This window comes from Mustelus asterias, chromosome 1, assembly GCF_964213995.1.
Source record: "Mustelus asterias chromosome 1, sMusAst1.hap1.1, whole genome shotgun sequence".
In the NCBI taxonomy this organism is placed as follows: Eukaryota; Metazoa; Chordata; class Chondrichthyes; order Carcharhiniformes; family Triakidae; genus Mustelus; species Mustelus asterias.
This window is the reverse complement of record NC_135801.1, coordinates 108354655-108377250: the sequence shown is the minus strand read 5'-3', so window position 1 is coordinate 108377250 and position 22596 is coordinate 108354655. Positions and strand designations below refer to the sequence as shown.

Sequence of the window (22596 nt, the reverse complement as noted above, 5' to 3'; positions counted from 1 at the left end):
CATTAGGAACATGAGAGAAATCAGTTTTGGAATATTGTATGTAGTACGGGTATCCTTTTCAGGCAGACATTCCCGCATGATTTTTTAATAAATATTGATACCATGCAAAGTGGCCTGCAAAAGGGGTATTATGTAGGCCAGGCCAGATAAGGATGAAGTTGCCTTCCTTAATGCAGATCTGTGAAGCAGTTGGGTTTTTACAGCAATTCGGCAGCTTCACGGTTGTTTTTGTTACTCTTTGGCTTTTTATTCAATTCTCAAATTATCCACATTCTCAGGATTATTAGACCAGGCCTCTGGCTTACAAGTCTAGAAACAATGACTGCACTACTGTAGTGTTGACTTTTTCTGCTGCAGTTTGAACTCTTGACCTCAGAACTGCTTGTCTAGCACCGTAACCATTAAGCCACTGTGCCCATTAGTACTGATGCATCCGGGAACATAAGGTACACTTTTCATACTCTGACTACACAATCTACACAATCTAAACCTAGATCACCAAATTACAGTTCTGAGCAAAGATATTAAGTGTAATCCTCTGTTCATGCTGGAGGCAAAGATTGTTAAATAAAAGCTGTGTAGAATGAAGGCATCAGGGGTTGCAGAGCCTGCAGCTCACCTGAAATTTTAAAATAAGCTGACTCAAAAATATTGTGCGGTTATCACTCATCATGGTAGGTGTAATTTACTCTTCTCTCCACCACCTTCTGGCTGATCTCACCTAGTTGAAAGATTTTAAGCTTTTATTAGTAAGAAGGTCACATTCGAATAAGGTAAGTGATAAAATTACATCCAGGAAAAACCTGATCACTGAAAAAAGTAAGAATAAGAAAAGCTAATTAATTCAATTAAGCTGATTTCCTTTCATATGTTCTCTACCCATTGTAGATTTCAATTGTGTTTTAACATTTGCAGTGTTTTTGCCAGTATTCTAATTTCTAGATGTATTGGTTTAAATGTGTTTTCACTACTGTGCACTCTTGCTAATTTAAAGTTGCAAAAAATCCAAATTACTGAAGAGTTGACTATTACGCTTGAAGCTTTATAAGTCATTTAATTACAATGTTATTTCAATTGCTTAATTTGAGTTACTGGATAATTTAATGTTTCTCCAGTGCACAAGGCACTGAATTATCAGGAGCTTCCTGCATTTTAAATTCCTATCCTTTGACTCAATTTTAAAAAGTTAAAGTTTAATTATTAGTCACAAGTAGGCTTACATTAACACTGCAATGAAGTTACTGTGAAAATCCCCTAGTCGCCACACTCCGGCGTCTGTTTGGGTACACTGAGGGAGAATTTAGCAGAGCCAATGCAACTAACCAGCACGTCTTTCAGACTGTGGGAGGAAACCGGAGGACACCCACGCAGACACGGGGAAAAAGTGCAAACTCCACAGAGACAGTGACCCAAGCCGGGAATCGAACCCGGGTCCCCGGCTCTGTGAGGCAGCAGTGCTAACCACTGTGCCTTAAATACAGTTTAATATTTTGAAAACTTCAATAAAGAAAAGTTCCTTCCTTCATGATAGAGTTGGGATTTTGGAGACATGGCTGCAGTGTAAGCAGGGATAGGAATTGAACATCCAGTGGTATTCAGTATTTATTCACTTTTTAGGAAAGACAGACAAAAAAGAAAAGGTGGTGGAGTTGCATTGCTGGTTAAAGAGGAAATTAACGCAATAGTGAGGAAAGATATTAGCTCCAATGATGTCGAATCTGTATGGGCAGAGCTGAGAAACACTGAGAGACAAATACGTTAGTGGGAGTTGTATATAGACACCCAAACTGTAGTGTAGATGTCCGGAATGGAGCAGGAAATTAGAGATGTATTTGAGAAAGGAACATCTATAATTTTGGGTGGCTTTAATCTGCTTATAGACTGGGCAAATCGAGTTAGTCACAATAACATAGGGGAGGAATTCCTGGAGTGCATACGGTTTTCTGGACCAATACATTGAGAAACCAGCTGGAGAATGGGCCATCAGGGTCCAGGTGTTGTCGAAGAAGAAAGGAATAATTGACAATCTAGTTGTGCAAGACCCCTTGGGGATAAGTGACCATAATATGATAGAATCTTTCTTTAAGATGGAGAGTGACGTAGTTTGTTCTGAGATGAGGGTCCTGAACCTTAATGAAGGAAACTATGATGGTATGAGGTGCGAATTAGCTATAATGGATTTTGAAACATTCCTCAAAGAAATGTCGATGGATAGGCAATGGCAAACATTCAAAAGGCATGTGGGTGAACTGCAACAATTATTATTCCTGTCTGGCACAAAAGTAAAATGGGAAAGGTGGCAAAACCATGGCATACAAGAGAAATAAGAGTATTAGATCCAAGGAATACAAGTTGGCCAGAAAAAAAACAGACCTGAGGATTGGGAGCAGTTTAGAATTTGGCAAAGGAGGCCTACGGGATTGATTAAATAGGGGAAACTAGAATACAAGAGTAAGCTTGAGGAGCATATAAAAATGACTGTAATAACTTCTATAGGTATGTGAAGAGAAAAAGATTGTTGAAGACGAATATAGGTTCCTTATAGTCAGAAAGAGGGGAATTTATAATGGAGAACAAAGAAATGGCTGACCAACTAAAAGCATACTCTGGTTCTGTCTTCACAAAGAGGACACATATCAGGAATGTTGGGGAACACAGGATTTAGTGAAAGGGAGGAACTGAAGGAAATCAGTATTAGTAAAGAAATGGTGTTGGGAAAATTGATGTGATTGAAGGCCAATAAATCACCAGAGCCTGATAATCTAAATCCCAGAGCACTAAAGGAAGTGGCCCTAGGGACATGAGATGCATTGGTGCTCTCCTTCCAAGATTCTATAGACTCTGGAACAGATCCTACAGATTGGAGGGTAGCTAATGTAACCTTAGTATTTAAAAAGGGAGATAGAGAAAAAAACAGGAATTATAGACCTGTCAGCCTGATGTTGGTGGTGGGGAAAATTCTAGAGTCCATTAACAAAGATTAACAAAGATGTATGAGGAGAGATTAAGTTGGTTAGGACTATATTCGGAGTTCAGAAGAATGAGGGGGGACCTCATAGAAACCTATAAAATTCTAACATGACTAGATAGGGTGGATGCAGGAAGGATGTTCCCAATGGTGGGGGTGTCCAGAACCAGGGGTCACAGGGTAGACTGTTTAGGACTGAGACGAGGAGAAATTTCTTAACCTAGAGAGTGGTGAGCCTGTGGAATTTGCTCCAATGGGAAGCAGTTGAGGCCAAAACATTGTATGTTTTCAAGGAGGAGTTAGATACAGCTCTTGGGGTGAAGGGAATCAGAGGATATGGTGGGAAGGCAGGATCAGGCTATTGAGTTGGATGATCAGCCATGATCATAATGAATGGTGTAGCAGGCTTGAAGGGCTGAATGGCCACCTCCTGCTCCTATTTTCTGTGTTTCACCTGGACTGAGCAGGTTGCACTTCTTTAAATTTTCTTTTATTTATTCCCTTTAAACTTTATGTACCTTTTCATCAATAATAATTTTCAAGTTGTTTGATTTGACCTGGAAGTTGTTTGCATGAAGGATTGTTCAATGTAGAATTATGATGACTGCTTTTAAACAAACCTTTAGTTAACTTTGCAATTAGAAACATAGAAAAACTACAGCGCAAAACAGGCCCTTCGGCCCCACAAGTTGTGCCGAACATATCCCTACCTTTTAGGCCTACCTACAACCCTCCATCCTATTAAGTCCCATGTACTCATCCAGGAGTCTCTTAAAATACCCTATTGAGTTTGCCTCCACCACCACTGACGGCAGCCGATTCCACTCGCCCACCACCCTCTGTGTGAAAAACTTCTCCCTAACATTTCCCCTGTACTTACCCCCCAGCACCTTAAACCTGTGTCCTCCCGTAGCAGCCATTTCCACCCTGGGAAAAAGCCTCTGAGAGTCCACCCGATCTATGCCTCTCAACATCTTATACACCTCTATTAGGTCTCCTCTCATCCTACGTCTCTCCAAGGAGAAAAGACCGAGCTCCCTCAGCCTATCCTCATAAGGCATGCCGCTCAATCCAGGCAACATCCTTGTAAATCTCCTCTGCACCCTTTCAATCTTTTCCACATTGTTTGTTACTGATGGTATGCAGTAACAAACTACAGTGGGCAATTATTCATTACTGTTCTCGTAATGCTTTAGAGGGAGTTCCCTTGATGAGGAACATTTGAATCCTGAATAAGCAACTAGTGTACAACAGGCAGCTTTTTCAGTGATGTTGACCAGTCTTGTAATACATTTTATGAAAATCCAGAGGCAAACAAGGCAGTCCACCAACAGCATTTCTGTCCCAAGCCAACACTCCCATATCAAGGTGCTAATCTCTCAAAAGCATCTAAGACACGTCATCTATGTGCCTGACACCAGATTCCCAAAGTGACTGTTCCACTTTGAACTTGATCTCAGCAAGAGACTCCTGGGAGGACAGCAGAAACACTTTAGCAGTGTCCTCAAGGCATCTCTAAAAAGAGCAATCATTTACCAACTCATGGGAGTGCCTTCTTTGTGACCAATCAAAAGCAGAAGTTTGATTTAACAAGGGATCAAATGTATTGAGTGACTTTATTGAGAGCACGCAGAAGGGAAGTCAAGATGTCAGAGCACACAAAACTCTACCCAGCTTGTCAAGCACCACCGGCATCACGTAGCAATCTGCAGATTAAGCATTGGGGTTAGCAGACAACTCGAAACCTATCGAAGCAGAGTGAAAGCAAGTCATTGTCAATCCATGGATCTACTAAAGAACATAATATATGATCGATTTTAGTAGGAAAATGCAGCATTTTTTAGTGTAAGTTATTCTTATCCAGAATCAGCGTTTAATTCAAAATTAATCTCAAACTTTAAGACCACTTTTCAAACTGTGGCTTTTGAACAAAATTAGGAACAACAGGTAGTCTAGCGCAGTTGACAACTGGGACATCTATGAGATGATGCTAGAGCCATTACACAGGTTGAAAAATAGTTGCAATTAACCTCACCATTAAAAATATTAAAATATGTTAAAACCTGTCTTAATCACATATCTAATGGGTCAATTGCTGAATCCATATCATGCATTTTTGTTTTATTATTTCATTCCTTTCATCAAAAACCCAGTAAAATGCTGTTATCCTTTCTCTGGATTCATATTATTGGTTGAAAATGCAAATTAAAAAAGAAAATTGGTTGGTTTTACACAGCTGCACTTAAAAAACTAACCTGCCTAAAAATAGTAAGATTTTTAGGGAAGAGAAACAAAATATTGGATGTCCCACTGTGAGCACATGAGTTTGCATCTGTGATTCACTGTCTATTATTGTGTATTTACATACATGTATAAACATCGAAGCAATATAAATACTTGGTGTTCATAATTGTTGCCAATACAGTAAATATACAGCTCTGATATTTTGAGAATCATTAAGTATTCAATCTGACAAGTAGTTGCACACAAACAAATGTTTTGAAACCCTTTTCATTCCAATCTGCCATTGCCTGTCTCTCGAATACGCTACATTGAACTTACTGCCAAAAGACTGCTTGGCAAACGTCCACCTTTTTATTTCGGTTTTCTTCTCCTGTTTGCAACAATACATTAATTTAGAGCATTTCACAATCTTAGAACATCTCCAAAGTATTTTCTCGGCAATTGAATATTTTTGAAGTATGGTCACTTTGTTGTTTTCTAAGAAAATGTAGCAACCAATCTACGCCTGGAAAGGTTCCACCAACATCAATGAAATAATGACCATTTTAGTGATGTTGATGAAGGACACATATTAGTTAGGTTATCCCTTGGTCTTCAAATCGTGCTGTGGGATCTTGGTATATTTGAAATGGCAGACAGGACCTTGGCTCAAAATCTATTCCTATAGATGGTATACCTGACAGTGTAGCACTCCTTAAGTACTGTCAACCTAGACTGGGAATTAAATTTCTAGAGTGGGACTTAAACTCATAACGTTCCACTCAGAAGCATGAGTGCCATCAGTCATAGAGTAATAGAGGTTTACAGCATGGAAACAGGCCCTTCAGCTCAAATTGTCCATGCCACCCTGTTTTTAACCACAAAGCTAGTCCCAATTGTCCACATTTGGCCCATATCCCTCTATACCCATCGTACCCATGTAACTGTCTAAATGCTTTTTAAAAGACAAAATTGTACCCGCCTCTACTACTGCCTCTGGCTGCTTGTTCCAGACACTCGCCACCCACTGTGTGAAAAAATTGCCCTTCTGGACCCTTTTGTATCGCTCCCCTCGCGCCTTAAACCTATGCCCTCTGGTTTTAGATTCCCCTATCTTTGGGAAAAAATGTTGACTATCTACCTTACTTATGCCCCTCATTATTTTATAGACCTCTATAAGACCACCCCCAGCCTCCTATGCTCCAGGGAAAAAAAGTCCCAGTCAATCCAGCTTCTCCTTATAACTCAAAACATCAAGTCCCGGTAGCATCCTAGTAAATCTTTTCTGCACTCTTTCTAGTTTAATAATATCCTTTCCATAATAGGGTGACCAGAACTCTACACAATATTCCAAGTGTGGCCTTACCAATGTCTTGAACAACTTCAACAAGACGTCCCAACTCCTGTATTCAACGTTCTGACCAATGAAATCAAGCATGCCAAATGCTTTCTTCACCACCCTTTCCACCTGTGACTCCACTTTCAAGGAGCTATCAACCTGTACTCCTAGATCTCTTTGTTCTATAACTCTCCCCAGTGCCCCACCTTTAACTAAGTCCTACCCTGGTTCGATCTACCAAAATGCATCACCTCACATTTATCTAAATTGAACTCCATCTGCCATTTGTCAGCCCACTGGCTGAATTGATCAAGATCCCATTGCAATCCTTGATAACCTTCTTCGCTGTCCACTATGTCACCAATCTTGGTGTCACGTGCAAACTTACTAACCGTGCCTCCTAAATTTTCATCCAAATCATTAATATAAATAATAAATAACAGTGGACCCAGGCACTAATTCCTGAGGCACACTGCTGGTCACAGGCCTCCAGTTTGAAAAACAACCCTCTACAACCACTCTCTGTCTTCTGTCATCAAGCCAATTTTGTATCCAATTGGCTACCTCACCTTGGATCCCGTGAGATTTAATCTAATGCAATAAACTACCATACTGTAGACGGTGTCAACTGCACTGCCCTCATCTACCTTCTTGGTTACCCCTTCAAAAAACTCAATTAAATTCGTGAGACCTGATTTTCCACTCTCAAAGCCATGCTGACTGTCCCTAATCAGCTCTTGTCTCTCTAAATGTCTGTAGATCCTGTCTCTCAGAATACCTTCTAACAACTTACCCACTACAGATGTTAGGCTCCCCAGCCTGTAGTTCCCAGACCGCCTTAAACAAAGGCATAACATTTGCCACCCTTCAATCTTCAGACCTGTGGCTGTCGATGATTCAAATATCACTGCTAGACGACCTGCAATTTGCTTCCTAGCCTCCCACAATGTCGTAGGATACACTTCATGAAGTTCTGGGTATTTATCTACCTTGATCCGCTTTAAGACTTCCAGCACCACCACCTCTGTAATATGTACACTCCATAAGACATTACTATTTATTTTCCAAGTTCCCTAACATTCATGCCTTTCTCAACAGTAAATACTGATGAGAAATATTCATTTAGGATCGCACCCATCTTTTGTAGATCCACACATAGATGATCGTGTTGATCCTTAGGCGACCCTACTCTCTCCCTAGTTATTATTTTGCCCTTTATATATTTGTAGAAGCTCTTTAGATTCTCCTTTGCCTTATCTGCCACAGCAATCTCATGTCCCCTTTTTGCCCTCCTGGTTTCTCTCTTAACCTACTCTGACACCCTCTATACTCTTCAAGGGATCCATTTGATCCCAGCTGCCTGATGCATGTCATACACTCCCTCCTTCTTCTTGACCAGGGTTTCAATATCCCGAGTCATCCAGTGTTCCCTACTTCTACCAACCTTGCCCTTCACTCTAAAAGGAATGTGCTACCCTGAACCCTGGTTAACACACTTTTGAAAGCCTCCCACCCATCAGATGTCCCTTTGCCTGCAAACAGGCTCCCCAATCAATTTTTGAAAGTTCCTGTCTAATACCATCAGAATTGGCCTTGACCCAATTTAGAATTTTAACTTTTGGGCCAGGCCTATTATTCTCCATAGCTATCTTAAAACTAATGGAATTATGGTCACTGGTCCCAAAGTAATCCCTCACTAACACTTCTGTCATCTGCCTTTCCTTATTTCCCAAGAGGAGGTCAAGTTTTGCCCCTCTCTAGTTGGGCCATCCACACACTGAATGGGAAATTCCTCCTGAATACACTCAACACATTTCTCTCCATCCAAGCCCCTAATACTATGGTTTTCCCAGTCAATGTTGGGAAAACTATAGTCCCCTACTATTATTGCCCTATTTTTCTTGGAGCTATTTGTAATCTCCTTACATATTTGCTGCTCAATTTCCCGTTGATTATTTGGGGACCTATTGTACAATCCAATCAAAATGACATCTCCCTCCTTATTTGTCAGTTCTATCCATATAGACTCAGTGGGCGAGCGTTCGATTATATCCCCTCTCAGTACTGCCATGATGTTCTCCCTAATCAAAACCGCAACACCCCCTCCTCTCTTATCTTCTGTTCTATTTTTCCTATAGCATCTGTACCCTGGAACATTGTGCTGCCAGTCCTATCCCTCCCTTAGCCATGTTTCAGTAATAGCTAATAGCTATAATAGCCCAGTCTCATGTACCCATCCATGCCCTGAGTTCATCTGCCTTGCCCACCAGGCCTCTTGCATTGAAATAAATGCAGTTTAATCTAGACTTCCCTTAATCAGTGACGACTATATAAAATTTACACTTCACACGTAAATAAAAAGATACACATCTTTCTTATTTGACACATAAGTCTAATTAGTTACACAACTTTGTAGAATTATGAGGTTCCAAGATGTAGGGCAAGCACTTTATATGCAAAAACGCCTCACCAGTTAACAGATCACGATGGAAACAGCAGGTTAAAAGTTATGCATTTAAAAAGCAAATGTGTCAAATTACAGCTCCCTTCCTCTATCGTCTTCCATACTGCGCATAAATTCAATCTGAATTCAGTATAATGAGTTTGTTTAAAAAGCAAAAGATCTGAAAAGAAGTTTGCAGTTTTTCACTGGCAGCTGTCATCCACCTGCTGTGTCCCTTCCAGCACTGGTATCACTGTTAATATGGGAGTAGGTTACATCCTAGAAGTTGTAGTTTCCAGCAGGTTCATTAATTTTGATACCGTCATGAATCCTCAGAAATATAGTTGCATAAACATGTCCCATGGTCAGAAGATTGCACCTAATGGGGTACAATGAGCATCTGGAGTCTATTTGAACTGTTTCCATTAGTGGTTCTGAGTGCAAATGGAAATGTATTAAATTAGAACAATGTGATTTTTTTTCAATCGCGCAAAACAACCATATATCCTGGAAAAACACATCACTTGCTTGCTAAGGTATTATGAATTTGAAATGTAATCTCTGCATCCATGATTAACAAGCTTTATATTTTTTGGTGGTTGTGGGCTTTTTGTTAGAATTATACTTGCCCATAGAATTGCTGTAGGCTTTTGCCTGCAAGTTGCTGCCAGTCAACTATCCAAAAAGTATAATTGTTTCTATCATACATCTGTAACCTTTGCAAACGGGGAAGACTTTGAGGATAAGGGGTAAACCTTTTAGAACTGAGGTGAGGAGAAATTTCTTCACCCAGAGGGTGGTGAATGTGTGGAATTCACTACCACAGAATGTAGTTGAGGCCAAAACATTGTCTGATTTCAAAAATAAATTAGATATCACTCTTGGGGCTAAAGGGATATGGGAGGAAGGGGGGTATTGAATTCGATGATCAGCCATGATCAAAATGAATGGTGGAGCAGGCTCGAAGAGCTGAATGGCCTATTTCTGCTTCTAGTTTCTATGTTTCGATGAACACAGAGTCTAAACCAAGGATGTTAGTTAGAATGCCAAATCAAGTACAGAATGCAAAATAGAGAGGGAAAGAAAGTTGAATTAAGAGAGAAAGACCAGACGGAAAAGAAAAACCCATCAGTAATTAATGCTGAAGGAATCAGAATGCATTCAACTATTTTTTTCAATGATCAAGACATTGTTTGGCACTTATCACACTTTACCATATTGTTAGAAGAATTCTTGAACAGGAATGGAACAACCTAACTTTTTTTTAATACATTTGGTTTATCTATTGTTACATCCAAAGCACATGTTATTCGCTAAGCAAACCAAATTTCAGGAGTAAACTTGACTTAGTGATCATAGACTTTTTTTGTATTCTGCACCAAGAAGAAACCTACTGATCCCAGTAGCATAGAATTCCAGTAACATGTTTGGGATTTGAAAATAAAAGTACAAGTTTTATTAGCAAAAGCAAAATAAAAATTAAGCGCACAAGATTACAGTTACATAGTAAAAATAGTCTGACAGGACATCACTCACAAAAAACCCACTTGGTCAGAACTCACACCTTCCTTATAGATTCTTAACTCTGCAAATCCAAGACAAAACTGCTGTCACTTTAGTACAGGTAGACCACACAACCTCACATTCACTTCCACTCTGCTGTCCAAATCCAAGGATATTCAGAAACAAGATCACTTACTGCAACAAATATTTTTCTGGCTTGACTAGATGGCTGATTCCAAATTTGCACCTTTTCCCAGCACAGAGCTATCCCACAAGGTCTTCCCCAAACAGCCAAAATAACTTAGCTCACCATTGTTCCTTAAATAATATTTTTCCCTTTCAACTTCAATTCCATTGTTCCCAGAACCTCTTTGAACTTAACTTTTCCAAAATAGTAAAATATTTCGGGTAAAATAAAATTTAATGACCGTCCCTTGTTTATTTGTGAAACCTTTGCAAGTAAACATCTTTTACTGCCCTTGGAAATTTAACAACTGAAAAGCCAAGTCCCTATCTCCTAATGCAAATTTTTAAAACACAACCTATTTACTTAAATTCACTCTACCCTAGTTTTTTACTACAAATGCATGCGTTTCGCACCTCTATTGCTTTTATCTCACCACTCTCCCAGACAAGTTGTCTCCATTAAACTTACCCTAGCTTAATTAAATCATTTACATGCACACACACACATATGCACAACCTTCTTTACAGACTAAAACAATATTCCCCAAAAATATATTTTTTTGAAATCCATCATCACATTATGAAGTAAGTATAACAACTGCACCATTCAATCTGAATGGTGAGTCAGATGGTGAGATGCTGCTCTCGTGCAGCCTGTGGAGGAGGAAGGCATATCAGACAGCAACATCCAGATTCTCGCATTTCATTTGCATGGAAGGTTGGATAGAATTTTTTAAAAATGTACCATCACTTCTGCCAGAGCATTGACACAGGCTGTGGTTTGGGGCTGTGAGCCAGGAAAATGAAAGGGGGAAAAGATTAAAAGGAAAATACTGCATGCTAGTTCAAAACATTTTTAAAAACATTTTCTCGTTTAATTATCCACAACTCCGAGGAACTCTTGTCTCTGTGGTTGAATATGAACTTTTTCAGTTCAAAGTATTCCTCTACGCATTCATATCAAATATTGCATTGATTGTAATCACTCTAATTAGTCTCAAGTGGATTTAATATTTTTAAATATATTGGAAGCTTTGAAACAAGTGCAATTTAACTGTGATCTCCTTTCATTTAGCTAAGCTTTGTCAGATGCCATATTCTGTGAATTCACTGAAAGTAAAATGAGAGTATGCAGAGCAGGATTTTCTCTGTTCACCTGAAGCAGCTGATCAGTAACTGTTGGAAAACATTGTTTGTTGTGGTGTCTGGTGTTTGGAAAGAACTTTATTCTCACCTGTCAAGTTAAATGATGAACTAATTCCCTCATTAGGAATCTTGGTTGCGTATATTGTATTTCTTTGCTGAGGCTATCATTCCTTTAGCTCTGTGTTGAATCACTGTGAGCAGAAATCAATTGCACAAAGTCTATATAATGCTGTGAAAACTTTGCGTTAATCCCATGTGCAAACATTACAAAGATCCAAGTTGATTTAGCAAAGATGAAAACAAAAATGGCCAGACATTCAACCCATGTCACTCATCTTTTCATAGAGACTTTAGTTACTCAGTGATTAGAATGTAGAACCTGCCACCACATGGAGTGTTTGAGGCAAATATAGATTAATTTAAGGGGAAATAGATTAAGGAGAAAGGAATGGAAGGAGATGCTGATAGGGTTGGATGAAGTAAAGTGGGGGAGGCGATTGTATAACATAAACATGGACATGACCTATTTCTGTGCTGTAAGTGCTATGTAATAATGCAATTATCAGCCAGTTTAATGTTTTGAGTAATATATACAATATGTTTTTGCAAACCCTCTGGCATGTTCTTTTCCTGAGCTTTGTTAATCTTTTCTTAACATTCTAGCCCACAGCACCAGTCATTTGCGAGTTTTTAACGATGATGGCAATTTGCCATACAGCTGTACCTGAGAGGGATGTTGACAAGATAATCTATCAAGCATCCTCCCCAGGTAAGAGTTGATATCCAATAGGTGAAATTAATTGGCCTGCATATTTGTATGCTATGTAAGAGCTTATATTTTTTAAAATGTTCTCTTAAAATAGTGCTGTAGTGAGGTAATTAAAACATTATGACCCATTTCCACAATGTCGCGTAGGCAATTGGGTATGGCATTGACTTTCATTATGTTAAGATACTTAAACCGGATATATACTGGTAATGGTGTGATTTCTGCTAATACAGAAGCCAAATTGCATTTCAACTTGGCTATTTGTGCTGGCACTATTTTAACTTGGATTCTGATATTTATGAACTGGCTCTGAATTTACCCTGCTGAATCTTATTTCTCTCTCATGCTAACATAGATTTGTATACCCAATCAAGTACTTACAAGGGGACCCAACTATAGATGGCTCAGCACTGCACCAGTCCAGTATGACAGATAGAATGAGAACTGTGCCACTGGAACCAAAGTATATTTACATAATTATGGTGAAACAGGCACCACTCCAGGATTTAACTACATTGTCCTGCATTGAGAGAGAGTGTGACCTTGCCAGAAGTGTTGCCTTTTAGATGAAACACTAAACCGAGGCACTATTCATTCAAATAGGACATCGTTTTCCGGCTCCCTGGCCAAGAATTATCCTTCAATTGATATTATCAAAATTGATTTAAAATAATTTATCTTGCTTGCTGTAGGCAGATTGGCTGTTGCATTTAACACTTTACAGTTACTACAGCTCAACGGTAAGTCATCGCTGTGAATTATTTTAGGATGTTCCTGAAGTTCTGTAATATGAAATATAAATGCAAGCTTTTTCCTTTCTTATTGATTGCTTTCCAAATTATTTATTTCTGGTGAATGTGAAACTAGCTATTCCTTTCTGATTATTCTATAGAACTTTAAAGCATCCGGTATATATGCTGTGAAGATCAGTTTTGAAAACTCTCTCTCCATCTTAAAACCCAAATCAACAATCATGTTTTTCAGTCCTGTCCCTGAATTTTCCACATTACCTGCCATCCATTTTGTTTCTTAAGAGCTTTAGGTCATTGGAATGGAGAGCTTGTCGTATGCAAGAGCCAGGATTAAGTTGTGAAGTGGATTTATAGCAAAGTAGGGGAAATGTTGCAAGAGGGGACCAACTCTAGTCTGCATTGGAATGAAGCAAGAGTCATAATTGTCGTATGAGGACTCTGGGTCTGTACTTGTTGGAGTTTAGAAGGATGAGGGGAGATCTTATTGAAACTTACAGGATACTGCGAGGCCTGGATAGAGTGGACATGGAAAGGATGTTTCCACTAGTAGGAAAAACTAGAACCAGAGGGCACAACCTCAGGCTAAAGGTACGATCCTTTAAAACAGAGATGAGGAATTTCTTCAGCCAGAGAATGGTGAATCTGTGGAACTCTTTGCCACAGAAGGCTATGAAGGCCTGATCATTGAGTGTCTTTAAGACAGAGATAGATAGGTTATTGATTAATAAGGTGATTAGGGGTTATAGGGAAAAGGCAGGAGAATGGGGATGAGAAAAATATCAGCCATGATTGAATGGTGGAGCAGACTCAATGGGCCGAGTGGTCTAATTCTGCTCCTGTGTCTTATGGTCTTATCACATCAAATATGCTGTAGCGTTGTAAACTGTTGATGGGGGATGCTCCTTGTGCCATATTATATCTTTGCATTGTTCGAGACAAAATCTTGAATACACTGGAAAGTGCACGTGCATCTGTCCTGATACTTTGAATGTTAGTACTTAGGCACTCTGGTGGATATATCATTAGCTTGAGTTAGTTTTTCAAAACCAGAGTGTGAACGAAGCCTTGGTCTTTCTCACCTTTCCACAATTATAGCAAAATTCCAATACCATGGAAGCTACCACATTTTCAGCACATACTTACAAGTTCTACATTGTGACATGGAATTATTTGGACTGGAGTCCAGTGTTTCTTCTGGTCCATTTGCAAGAGCCAGGATTAAGTTGTGAAGTGGATTTATGGCGAAGTAGGGGAAATGTTGCAAGAGGGGACCAACTCCAGTCTGCATTGGAATGAAGCAAGAGTCATAATCCCTCGATGTCTTTTGCTAACAGTTGAATGGCTTTGGATTTGAAGTTTCCTTTAGTTGAACAAAATGTTCATTCAAATAAAAATAAAATTTCACTTGTTATATTCATAAACTGTAAACAGATTCTCGAAACTACAAGCACTATTAGCACCAAAATGCCCATCTGTGTCTGTTGAAAGTGTCTTGTTACTTTTGGAATTTTTGGTTTCAACATTAAAGCCAAAAACTCTGGATTCTTTCCAATAACTCATGCCCAATGTGGTGTCACTGTGAAAAATCCTGTGATTTTCCTATTCACTGAAAGGTAGCTGTTCTTTCAACAGCAACTCTCTCTTGATCATCTGTACGAAAGCTTGAGTTTCAATTTCTCTAAGAAATGCACCTCCAGTTAAGAATTTCTGATATAACTGAGAAGCTCTTTCTGGAACAGTCCAGGAAGTCATCACTAGATGAGAAACGTCCTGCATGGATTTCGCGAAATAGAAGTCTAATGGACTTAATACATCACTTCCCAGCTACAGCCACATCTGCTCAATCTTGTGGCTCTGCAGCTGTCATCTGAGATGTGGGATCACAATTATCCTTTCTTTCTTTACTTATTACTTAATCGAGGGCTGTATCTCAGCACTTAAATTTGACTGCAATTGTAACCCATCATCAAATCTTCTATAAAAAAAACATCCAGTTGAGTCTCAGTTTGTATGGTCCATTAGCTACTTACTAATGCATTCTTGGGATTTGGACCTTGTATTAATCAATGCTGTCAATAAAATTTATTCAGAACCAGTCCTGAATATAACATAGAAGCTAATAATCACTTTTGCAGATGATTGCTTCTTCTTAGAAAATAACTATTTGATTTACATGTTTTAGATATTTGAATCAGTAATTGAAAATATTCCTTTTTTAATTTTCATACCTGATTGCCATTTAAGAAAACTAAGTTTTCTTAATGCTCATTTAAGTAAATGTAGTTTGTTGAAATTTGGCCAATTTTTGACTAAATGATTGTGAGCAGATTCTTTGTTCCCTCTTAGGACTTCTGATATAAAGGTCTGCCTGTCAGGGTCTGTTTTCTTTGGCAGATAACACAATCAAAATAAAAGTGTAAGTTCCGTGAGTTGCAGATGGCATTTGGTACTCAAAGGATGAATCAATCTCCCCTAATTTGTTGGAACACTCTCGCCCTGTGCTCTTAAATTACACACATTTTAAAACTACTAGATTGGTTACACTGATTGGTTAGCAAAGAAGTGAATAAACTCTGCTTTGGGCCCCTTTTTTTTAATGCACAACATTGACACATTGGAGAGCAGTGATAGAGTTCAGCTGAGTCATACAGTGCAGGAAAGATCCAAGTTTGGTCCATTGTTTGCATTGTTAGTTTATCCCAACCAGGGTACTGGGGTGTCAAATGTCCCCTCAATATCTTGCAGTTAGGGGAGGCTGTTCAGACATTCCACTATTGATTACTATCCAGCAGATATACATTGATGATCTATATGAACGTATGTTTGGTGAAGATATGCTCATGATGTTTCTTTGCAGCCAAGTAACCTGTTGAGACCCACTGTAAATCCACATTTGAATTAATGTCCGTGAATGCAAGATATCAGAGTGCAGAATACTCTTGTAAAACTATACCCTGGGAAGTAATTGGTGCCTTTAGAAGAGGTGGGCTGGGAAGAAATTTATTTTTAGCCATACCTTGGCTAGCACATGGACCAATAAACACCATTTGAATTTTGACATCTGCTGTTTAACAGTCTGAGCTAGCTTACATGCTTTTACATGTTTACATCATTGCTAGATCTCAACATCTAATTTGAAGCTATCATAAGCTTAGATTTCCAAAAGGTTTTTGATAAGATACACCATAAGAGGCTTCTCTACAAGACTTAAATGTACATATATTAAGCTGGATTGATGATTGGCTGGAATTCTCTGCCCACTGAGGTGGTGGAGGCTACCTCGCTGAATATGTTTAAAGCGCGGATGGATGGATTCCTGATCGGTAAGGGAATTAAGGGTTATGGGGATCAGGCGGGTAAGTGGTACTGATCCACGTCAGATCAGCCATGATCTTATTGAATGGCGGGGCAGGCTCGAGGGGCTAGATGGCCTACTCCTGCTCCTATTTCTTATGTTCTTATGTTAGGACAGGCAGAAAGTATTTAGATAAGTTTGTGGAGTTCAGAGATAAAGAGAGCCCAAAAAGCAGCAGGAGTTCAGAGAGAGAGAGAACAAGCCAATAAACAGCGGGAGTAGAGAGAGAGAGAGAGACCATAAAGCAGTGGGAGTTCAGAGAGAGAGAACCCATAGAGCAGCAGAGAGAGAATTCTGGGAGTTTATGGATTAAGTCAAAGTGATTTTACAGGAGTTCCATAAGTTGATTGTTTGGTAAGTACAGGTTTCTCTGGACTCACCATAGAGGAGGTGATTGACGAGTGACTGGTGAGATAGAATATTATACCATTCAATAGTAAACACTTTTTATATAGAGTTTAAGGCAGGCTTATCTGTTTCATCAGAAGTAACTCTTCAAATGCAGACAATAAAAACAGAACAAAACTTACTCCAACTTCTAAATCAAAGAAAGGGTTTAATAAAGAAACATCATTACTCCAAACTTGGAGCCTTGCCTTGGCCAATCCAAGCTTCCCACAATTCTGCACAGGTTCTTATTTATAGTGAGTCAGCTGGTCAATTGACTATTCAATTGGTTCCATGGTTTACTGGGTCAGCTGACCCTTACATCTTGTTGCCATTGGCCACATTACATCCAATACAAAATTGTCACCAGTTACATTCTAACATTATCCAACCTTTTTTCCTTGGGAGTGGGGGGGGTGTGTTGGGGAAGCAGGGGCTCGTATTTGCATATTCCCCCCATTCAAGGAACCAATGAGCAAATTTCAGAAAGATAAGATTTGCCACAACAATAAACTGAATTTTAAAACAAAGTTGAGGTTATAAGGAAAGATATAGTTACTGAGCAAAAGAACAACAATATCATAGAAACACATTTTTAAGTTTAAAAAAGAGCAAGGAATAAAAATGACCAGAGTGTGATTGAGTTAGCCTATGTGGGTGGGTGAGTGAGTGGTGCATGTGTACGTGAAAGTGTGTGGTGGTGAGAGTGAGTGAGAAAACTGAGTTTGGGCATACGGCAGATTTACATTCACCCCAATCCCTCACTCAGTCTCTTACACTGCCCTACACACACAAATTCATTCATTCATTCACTCACATTCCCCTCCACACGCACACTCTTATCACTCACTCACTTGTATTCCCAAACACACTTTCTCTAACACTGACACACTTTTAAAAAAGTAGAGAAAAAGGAATCTGGCTGCTCTAGTGTATAGATCCCTTAACGTTCATGAACAATGTCATGAAGTGATATTTAAAGTGAATAGAGTGTTCAGGTGCATTAATAGGATAATTGAATATAAGGCGAGGCGTTCTATTTTGTTCCTGTATGAGACCATGGACAAATCTCAATTGAAATCTATATCTGGTTTAGTGATTTCAAAACAATGCATTGAGGCTTTGGAAAGTGTGCAGAGAAGAGTCACTGGATCATTTTACACTTTTAAGTATCTTCATTATCAACGTAGCTGGGATTCTACACTTTAGTGAAGCAAGAACTTGGTGGTGATCTGATTTTTCTATAAGATAAGGAAGAAAATAGTTTGTGTACAATTTGATTATTTGTTCCAAATAGGATCAGCAGGACCAGGAGTCACAGTTCCAAGTTATTTAACACAAGATCTAGATTAGATGTCAGGAGAAGGTCCTTGTCCCAGAGAATAGTGGACCTGTGGACAGGCTGCCAGCTCATACATTGGATGCTCAACCTTTTAATTCCTTCAAGTGAAAACTCAACCAATTTCTGGAACGGGAGGCAATCACCTCTTACAAAATGTAGGTCATGGAAGGAGTTACCAAAGCCAGGTCTCCTGGTTTAGTTTTGATTACATAGGGCAGTGGTTCCCAAAGGGTGCGGCGTGCCACACTGGTGCGGCGAGAGAGGATGGCAAGTGTGGCGGGAAGATTCAAGGACAATCAAAGAAACATTTAAACATGGTTTAAACAAGCATTGTTTTATACTTTCTGGATGTCCCTGAGACCACTCCATCTGACGAAGGAGCAGCAAGCTCCGAAAGTTTATGGTATTTGCTACCAAATAAACCTGTTGGACTTTAACCTGGTGTTGTGAGACTTCTTACTGTGCTTACCCCAGTCCAACGCCAACATCTCCACATCATGTCTTCCAGAAACGACAGGGGTGCACACAAGCACTTAATTTGGAACTCCCAGGATGCATTCTCCAGGTGCTGGAGAAATCTATGTTAGGGGAAAGAAAATCATGTGTGGACTGTTATTAACCTATTTTGCCTACTATTCACATACCCACTCGAGTGTGGGTAAATGAAGAAACTGTGCACTCATTGGGCTGAATGGCCGCCTTCTGTTCTATACTCTTATGTGATTCTAAACGAGATTCAAGGAAGATGATGCAGATGAAGCAGTTAACAAAATACAAAGTTCTTCTTCAGTTCATCCATGTAACTGGAATCCCTCATTCCTGGAACCATTCTTTTAAACTTATTCTGTACCGTCTCCAAAGGATTTGTGTCCTTTCTAGAAAATTATGGCCTGAATTGTTTGCACTACTCCAGCTAGGGCAACAATAATGTTTTCAATAGATTTAACTTAACTTCCTGGCTTTTGTACTCCGTACTGTGATTTTAACAGTCCAGAATCCCATGTGCACTTTTACCTGCTTTGTTAACTATCTTGCCACCTGCGAAGATGTATGCGCAAGTGGAAGTCTCTTACTTCTTGCACCCCATTTAAAATAATACCATTTAGGATGTGTTTTCTTTCTCTATTCTCCCTGCCAAATATATCACAGCACACTTCTCTGTATTTAATTTCATTTGAGATATGTCCATCTATTCCACCAGCCTGCTAATGTTATCTTGAAGTCTATTGCTATCTCCTCCTGATGAAAGATCATTGGCCTGAAGTATTAACTCTGATTCTCTCTGCAGATGTTGCTTGACCTGCTGAGTATTTCCAGCAATCTTTGTATTTATTTCAGAGTTCCAGCATCTGCAGTAATTTGCTACCGTATTCACTGTTTACTACACTTGCAACTTTCATGTCATTTACAGATTTTGAAATTGAGCAACATACTGTGTATTTGCTATTTTAACACACAGATTTTCTAGCCTAAATATCTCAATTAATTGCCATTGATGAACCATCTGCTCAGTTCCAAATTTGGGAGAATAACACACTTGCTTCTAAACATCACATATAACTCTGCATTAGCAAGAATCATAAATATACTACTTCATTGCTTTTGACAAGGTCATTTATAAATCAAATTAACAGGAGAAGACTCCAGGTTTAACATTAGTGGTATTCTGTTCATTACAACAGCCCAGTGGGATTTCTTGCGATTCATCACTCTTGATTTCCTATTATTTAGCTAATTTATAATCAAAGTTTAATATCACCTACCAACTCTGAATTTTAAGTAATTTTCTTTGAGGAATTAATGAGGAAAGCCTACTTTCTCATGCTTGTGATAGCTTAGAATTATTGGCAAATGCACTTAAATTGATTCTTTTGTATAAATTGCTTGCCTGCCATACTCAAGAGAATAAGAAATCCATCATTTCTGATGTTATATTTGTCTTTTTGTCCATTAAGCATTGCTAGATAATTTATTTTGCAATTTTCTGATATTACTAATTAACCGTGAACATTTTGAGGCACGTCTTCCGTTTAATTCTGCACTAATTATCTGAAATATTCATAATGCATTATATCAAGAATTGTTGTTTTATGAATATTGAAAAGTCAATTTATAATCATCACTTCATTACTAATCTTCATTTTCTCTGTGAACCAGAATGTAGTCGATGCCTTGAAAAAAAATATAAAATGTACAACATCAAATGTGTTTTATAAAATTTTTCATCTTATTTCATTTTTGCCCTTTTTGTTCAAGTTATAGTTGACCAGATTTTAGCTCTCATCTTTTCCAAAGAGATATAGGTATAGACATTAAAAGGACAAAAATGCAGGGCTATCGGGAATGATCATTGAGTGGTGGTGGGCACTGGGGATGATTCTCCCAAAAAAATTCAAAGTGCCAAATTCGCGTGAAAACTGGAGTCACTCCCGTTGGTTTTTTAAGCGTGATTTTCAGAATGAATCTCTGACACTCTCAGCACTGAATACCCTAATGAGATTCACTCTAAAAAATCTATGGGCAGGACATATTCCCGCTGGAGAGGCCGGCAGCATGACACTGAGTGAGTGACGGCGCCTGTGCCGATCTGTCAGAGTGGAAATTGGCACGTGCAGTAGCCCCGCAATGCCAGCCTCCTGATCACTAGCCAGTCCCGTGACCCCGCATCGTTGCCTCCCCAACCCCCAATTGCTGGCCTCCTGGACCTCTCGAGACAAACCCGAATGCCCCTGCCCCCCCATCACATCCTCCAGCCCCGATCTCCCTGACCCGACACCCCCTTCCCCTCCCTGCAGTCCTGATCACCCCATTCACTCCCTCTGCCACCAATCTCTGTGCAGAGTGGTAGCGGGGACCCCCAATAGGTCCCACCCCCCTCTGGCCCAATTCCCTTGGCACTGCCCAATGTCCAGTGGACAGTGCCAAGGTGCCCCTTGGACTTTGCCAGTTTGCCTCTTGGGTAGTGCCAGGAGTCCAGGCTGACACCACCCAGGGTCACCCCCCAACCTCCTGGGGGACCTCCATGGCCTCTGTTCACTCCAGCGGGATCAGGCCACCAGTTCCTTGTTCATGGGGAGCTGTTGTAAACCCCGCTGGGAGAATCGCCCCCACGAAGAGAAATAAACTTCTTGCAAAGTACATATTTTAATTTTCTTTCTCTCAAGCATCACGTAAATAATTACATTTTTGTTTCTAAGTTTTTTCCCATTTCCACACATGATCTCTTTAATTATTTTCCTTCCTTTTGATCATATTTTTCAAATTAATTTTCCCGAGCTCTTTTTTGTTATAGTCGCTTTTATTTCCATTGGTGTAAAATATATTATGTGTGCCGTTCATATTATGTTCACGCAATTAGTGTTAACTATGGTTTTGTATGATCAAATATCCTATTAAGTTTAATGAAGTGTGTTTATGCTGAATCGTGGGAAGGCCCTCACAGCGTAATGTTAAATATTTACTTTCTATTTCTTCACAAACTCTGGATCAGATGACCCATACAGTATATCCAATATTATTCCAAATTGAGTAAATATCCTGTATTTGGACTTCATTCCCTCTGATATGTCGGGATGTTCTTAATGTGACTTAAGAACCCATTTTCTTTTCTTCCATTGGGATTGTTTCTATTTACCGTGTCGATGTTCGGAATGAAAAATGTTACGAGTATACTTGAACGCCACCATTCTGTAACATAGTGTATTACATGAACGTGTTGGTTTTGCTCATTGTTCAACAACTATTATGTTTTATGTAACATCTGTTGATGAATGCAGCAAGGATCCAAGGCAAAACCTGAAAATACTAGGAACACTTAGTACATTAGGCAGCTTCTGCAAAGAGAGAAACAGAGCGAATATTTCAGGTTGATAACCTTTCATCAGAACTTGGTCCAAGACATGGATCTTTCTGCTTAGCTGCCCTGGTCAGCTGAATTCTCGGAGATTTGTAAAAACATATCGTAATCAAGTTCAAGCTAGTATTTTTTTTAAAGAAAATTAAAAGCTAGATGCATGGAGCATTTTATCCAATTCTTGTTAAGAATTCCTTAATTCTGAGTCAAAGTGTAGTTGAGCAGAATTCCTACTTGTCCTAGATCCTAAGCAAATCGACCCAGTGTTCTGGAACTATAATTTTTTGACAGATTTGTCCAACGTAGGAAGACTAATGAAGGCAACAACTC

At 39.3% G+C, this 22596-nt stretch overlaps 1 protein-coding gene across 7 annotated transcripts in view; it reads left to right on the top strand.

Annotated features, from left to right (window-relative positions):
• Nucleotides 1-22596, top strand: part of atp8a1 (ATPase phospholipid transporting 8A1) — a 369658-nt gene that overhangs the window by 167188 nt on the left and 179874 nt on the right. For all 7 annotated transcript variants that reach the window (XM_078216784.1, XM_078216762.1, XM_078216795.1 and 4 more), the window contains one exon: nt 12472-12577. In XM_078216784.1, coding sequence (XP_078072910.1) covers nt 12472-12577 — 106 coding nt within the window. The remainder of the gene's footprint in view (nt 1-12471; nt 12578-22596) is intronic.